Raw genomic sequence first — 6,000 nt, forward strand, 5'->3', positions numbered from 1 at the left:
TTTACCACAGAGGGCCTTTAAGATGGTAAATTCAACTCTGCCAAACTAATATCCCTCTTTATAATTGCAGTCCCTTCCATATTGCATTATTGGTTTGGCATTTACAAAAGTGGAGCACTGAGGAACCTGAAAACTCTTCTATGAATCTAAAATAAGCTGATATTTCATTTCTTCTGATTCCGAGTTTCTTTTTATTTCAAACTTTGTCACTCGGGTGTTATTTTACCTGAACTTTATCACGCTGGTCGCCATTGTCCCTCTGTTTTTTAGAGCACCTGAGCATGTTCCCCTTCACAGCCAGTGGTTGGGTCAAATCTACCGGCTTCTAAAAAACCTCAGAGGGGCCATAAAAAGAACCGTCACCACCCTGCCAGCATTCAGACCTGGCCCAGCCTTACCCAGCATCCCTCACTGTGCCTGACACATAAATTATTCAGCAAGTGGGGCTCAGCCGAAACATATTGCTGTTTTGTTCTCGGGACAGTGTTGATGTTTGAACAGCTTTGGCAAATACACAGAGGGCTTGATTTGGAGATCCTCACCCCTCTTCCTGTCCATGCTGTACTGTATCTGTCTCTCTCTCTGTGGTGTGCCTAGCATGAAAGCTAAGTGAATGTGAGGATTTAAGAATGCTATACTGGGATTTCCTCCTTTGCCTTAGATTAAACCCATTTTAAGCCTAAAGACTCAAGTGAAACCCCTCCTGACAGCAGATGGTTTTAGGCTGGTGTGTGAACTTTTTTTGGCATAAAGGAAAAACGAATCCTCTGACGAGAAGAGTTTTGTGCTGTATGTTTTAGAAATTGAGGGGAAAAAAAAGTATAATTTAAATGAAGTATGAAATAATCATAACCTGTTTGTTTTTTACCCTAATTATGACTGGCCCTCATTTGTGGATTTTGCCACTAATACAGTTTTATGAAAAGTAAATGGTTTCCATGCGGTGTCAGTAAAGAGCATGCTTGATATTGGTAATGATATTGAATTAGAAATGTATATGTGTTATGTAAAAAAATATGTGACAAAAATATCAATGTAAACATCGGTAACACTTTACAATAAGGTCTCGTTTTTTAAGATTAGGTTTTTAAGATTAGTATGTATTAACTAACATGAACTAACAATGATCAATACATTTGTTACAATATTTATTAATCTTTGTTAGTGTTAGTTAATAAAAATCCAGCTGTTAATTTATTGTTCATGTGAGTTCACACAGTGCATTAACTAATGTTAGCTAATACAACTTTTTATTTTAATCTTAACAGTAATTAAGAATCATGTAATAAATTCTGAAGAAGTTAACTAAAACAGTTAACAAATTAACTAAACAAATATTTTTTATTGTTTGTCATTTCCAGACAAGCTATAATTTTCCTCAATTGATGCAAAAACAATTTACTTAAATTTACATAAAAAGCTAGCTATGATATTGTCCTTAGCCAGAGAAAGGAGTTGGCCATTTTATTTCAAATGTCGTTTCCACCACATAATGTGATTAGACATAAAACAAAGAAATGCACAATTTGAGATGTGGTGGAAATGACCAGGGAAATGTTTTTTTTAGAAGAAAATCACAAAAATGGCATTTATTCTTGTTAAAGCAAGAGGGCAAAAAGTGCCCGGTTGAAGAAACGCCCCCCAATTTCATCCACCCAACCTATCTTCTGTGCTAAAGAAACTAGAATGATCTCCTCTTCTTTTCTTTCCAGGTCACACTGGGGAAGGTTTTGAAAGCCATCGTGGTTATGAGGAGCCTTTTTATCGACCGCACTATTGTCAGAGGTTTTCATGAGAACATATACTCTGAGGATGGAAAGGTAAAACATTTCATTTCATTCCATGTTTAAATCTAATTTTAAAACTCAACTTTGTCCATTTTATTCCAGTTGAACCTTCAAATTTAGCTTGAGTTACTTCTGGCTTAGGTAAGGATGTGAAATCCCTGGATTTTTAGCTATTGATAAAAGTCTCTGCACAGCCGTTTAATAATTCACACGATGTGTTCGGCTCTCTCTTGAACATGAAAAGCATGTACGTATGCGATACCCTCTATTCTCACGTCCCTCGTGTCAGGTTGAGCAGCGTCCCCTCATTCATTCTGAAGCGTTCTGTACGTCTCTGCGAAAGCCGCAGTGTTTGAACACTCTTTGGTGACACTAATATGAGGTGGCCATCAAAGCTGCAGAGATGCTTGATCACAGTTAATTATGGCAGCGAATGTGAATCTTCTGAACTGCTTGCCAGGCCGGTTCTTTGTGCTGCGCGCCTCTGGGCCTCCGCGTCCAAACGTGTGTGGTGAGCAATTGCATATTAACCTCTGCTGCTTCGCCAGAAAACTCGGACTGACAGTCGCAGCAACGCTCGCACCAGGATATCAATCGTGAGGCCTAAATCGCTCTCATTATGCCAGTAAAAACTCATTATTTAATAGTTGAATGTAGATGAGAGGGATGTACTTACATACTGCTTATGCAATTATATTTCAAATAGAAGAGTATGCCAAATAAGTGTTTTATTATGCATATTTTGGTAATAAATCATTATAACAATCGTAAATACAAATTATAATTATACATTTATAAAACTCAATCTGATTAAGTAACAAGTCAAGATTATAGCTGATATTAATTCCTGTTGCTTTGTGAAGCTGTAAATTGAGTGCATTGCATTGTGGGATACAGTATTATATGCTTTGTGTTCTGTTGTATATGCTATTCTGATATATATTTATAGTGGTGAATTGCATTGAGAGTATGGTTAAGATTTTTTGTCAATTCAAGGAAAGATATCTATAAGCAATATTAGGATCAATAATATTGCATGATGGCTAGAGATTTATATTCAACCATTTGTCTTTTGTCTGTTATAAATACTAAAGAGTAAAGAAACAAGACCGAGCTTCAATATTTACTCATCTTTGGGAAGGAAACTCAACCCCTCAAAAACAAGTTAACAAACTGTAATTCATTCCAGTGCATTATAGATCTAAGATAGTGGAGCTTTAAAATGAAATGAGCTCTTTCTGCTTGTTAAAAATGCATTTTGCTTATTTAAAATTAAACCTTGGTTTGAACAGAAATCAATCAGACTCACTCCGAGAAACAAATCTGCCCAAATACTCTTTTTATTTAATTTAATTGTAATTACAGTTATCTGTATGAAACGCTGCAGACAACTCCAGCCTTTGAAAGGTCACTTTGGGACTGTACGAGGCGAAGATTCAGGGCAGAATATCAACAGGCTTTTTCTTTAAACCCCCTTTTTGGTCCTTACAATTCAAAGAATGCCACATAGCTTACCATAACCATATGCAAGAGGCCCAACAGAGCCCATCTGAACACCCAAACGCACAAAAAAGGGAGAGGAAGGGGTAGGAGAAGGGAAACTATGCTATCAAAGTAGGGCTTCAAAGACGATCTCAGACATCTCTTGGGTAATTTTGCGATCCGGCATTCTTTTTACTTCAAAGGGCAGAAGTGTATGGAGGTGGGTTTGAGGACAGAGGGGAGATAAAGTCTGATTTCTCTGATAAATGCTGACACCAGGCCTGTTTGATATTAGAATCAGAGAACATTTTGATTTGTTGTCGTCTTTGAAAACTCTTCTGATGACCTTCGCTCTACGGGTTGATTAGTGAAGGGGTTTTTTTTTCCGCCCCCACACATCAGGCCTGACATCAGACGCAAGGCTATTGGTTACTGACCTTTAAACCGTCAAAGAAAGTGTTTAAGTCCTGCATATATTTATGTACTCTTCATGTGCACTTAAAGGGTTAGTTCACCCAAAAATGAACATATCCACATTGCTATAATCAGATGCTTTCTTAACTGCTGTTTTCTCACCACTGTCATTTTATAGTGTTTATTTTGTTATTGAGAGGAATTCACACTGCGCATATTAAAGTATACCGCTGCAAACATATTTCAAACTTCTTTTTACCCCTAAGCAATTGACCGTTCGCAAAGACCCGCCCCCCTTAGTTACTATCGCTATGTCCGACAAGCTATGCCGCTCTCACACAGACACCATGTTCTCACGCAGTGAAAAATACATTGCGGAGCCGAGAGCACACCGACTACACGCTGACAGACAGAACAGACCAGGTTTCTTTTCGGTTACTTTTGATATTAAACAAAGTCTCACCTTTCAAATTTGGTCATTTTTTAAAAGAAATTTAAACAATAAATACCGTTTTGTGGCTCTTTAATGTGCCTGACAGATCGCTGTAGAGCCTCAGTTAAAGCTGCTCGTGAACCGATCATCTCTTCCTTCTAGTTCATTTATAGCATCAAATAAACATGAATGAACATAAGAAGGGATGTTGTTTTAACTGCAGAAAGATGTCAGTACACTCCGTTTTTCAAGTTCAAATCCTCCCATGTTAATCTACTAACTCTCCCGACTGCTTTGTCGGACAAAATGGCGGATGGCGAAGTGTGATTGGTCAGATCACCTGTCAATCATGCTCCCTGCGAAGGGGCAATTGTGGTTGTAATTAAGGGCAAAATTTGGGGTATCATGCAATTATTTTGAATCCCAGGGAATAAGTATTTTCATTGATTTCATGGTTTACTTTTTTTGTCTGTTTTTATTTCAGCTGGACATCTGGTCAAAGTCCAACTATCAAGCATTTCAAAAGGTGAGTAACGCATCTTACATCTTAAGGCATCACAACAAACATACAAAACTCAGTTTAATCAACAGAGCATGTCTTTCTCATTACCCGTAGCATGTGTTGGGAAATATTGGTACGTAATGAAATGATCATGAATTTGAGCCGCTCAATAAATTAATAAATAAATTTAAATCGCATGTCTGTGAAATCCTAATGAGATCTCTCTTCTCAATGATGGTCGAATTTCTTGTCACCTCTCCACTGCCAATCCCTGCCTTTCATCCCTCAGACATCATTTGTCCCCGTGTTTTTTTTTATATTTCATTTCACTCCAAGCCACTTCGCCCTCATTTGACAGCACCCTAAACATCTGGGCTCCAGTCGTCTTCTCTCCACCCTTCCCGAATCTCATTAGGCTGGAATTAGAGAGCAGTCAGCCTCTGGGGCAGATGAAACTACGTAGTGTGGGTAATGCTGATGCACCTTTCAAAGAGAGGGAGAGAGAGGGAAAAAACTTGCTTTCCTTTCAAAGGAGAGAGAATGTGTATGACGAGCTGCCTGGAACTTAAAGCGAGAGGTTGCGAGAACCCGCTCGCATTGTAACTGAGCGCCTCGCATCTGCACCGGCTGATCAAAGCGCAGACCGGTTTATTTCTTTATTTCCCCGGATGTGAACGCTAACTCGAACCCAGGCTGCCTCAAACTGGAGGGACGGGCTGCCTCTCATCTTCCCCTCCCAGCTGTCACTACTGCGTTCCCGTTTTCAGTCCTTGCTTAATTAATCGTTCTTTACTCCTCACATGTCCCCGCTGTCCAATGGTTTTCACACAGATGTTTCTGTGTTTGTAAAAAGCATCACTTATTTTATTTTTTATTTTACACTTCTACAGTAACCATTTGAGGGTTATTTTCCCATGATGCAACAGGTATTAACTGGGTGATTTCCCATAAGGACTCTGGTCAGCATTGGCAGGTCTGATGAAACGATGACGGGAGATTGAAGTGGTTCGCTTTTTAGTCCCTTTCTATAATTACATTAGTGATGGAAGATGGGATTTTATGGAAAGTAATAAGGTTATGGTGTTCTTCTGCACAATTGGACTTAAAAGTTAATCTGAGTGTAGGTAGATTGATCTGAAAGTGTATTTTAATTAGGATTTCTTTAAATGTGTGCCCATGCATGCAAGGAAAAAAATATTCATTTTGCTTCAAAAAAGTAAAGTATATTTTTGTGTTTTTGGACCATGATTAATTGTATTATTGTAAATAATTGTATAATAAAAAATTAAAAACAGATAAAGTACTGGCAGGACATTTCCCATTAAGTTGTACCCCAAAACACACGCACAATGCAAAATATGGGTAAATTATCCCTGAAAAAT

At 38.2% G+C, this 6,000-nt stretch overlaps 1 protein-coding gene across 1 annotated transcript in view; it reads left to right on the top strand.

Annotated features, from left to right (window-relative positions):
• The window catches only part of med27 (mediator complex subunit 27), a 47,871-nt gene that overhangs the window by 38,500 nt on the left and 3,371 nt on the right, over positions 1–6,000 (top strand). The window contains exons 5-6 of the mRNA XM_079638091.1: positions 1,713–1,820; positions 4,601–4,642. Of these exons, the coding sequence (XP_079494217.1) occupies positions 1,713–1,820; positions 4,601–4,642 (150 nt within the window). The remainder of the gene's footprint in view (positions 1–1,712; positions 1,821–4,600; positions 4,643–6,000) is intronic.

The sequence above is a fragment of the Phoxinus phoxinus genome (assembly GCF_949152265.1).
Source record: "Phoxinus phoxinus genome assembly, chromosome: 15".
Lineage (NCBI taxonomy): Eukaryota > Metazoa > Chordata > Actinopteri > Cypriniformes > Leuciscidae > Phoxinus > Phoxinus phoxinus.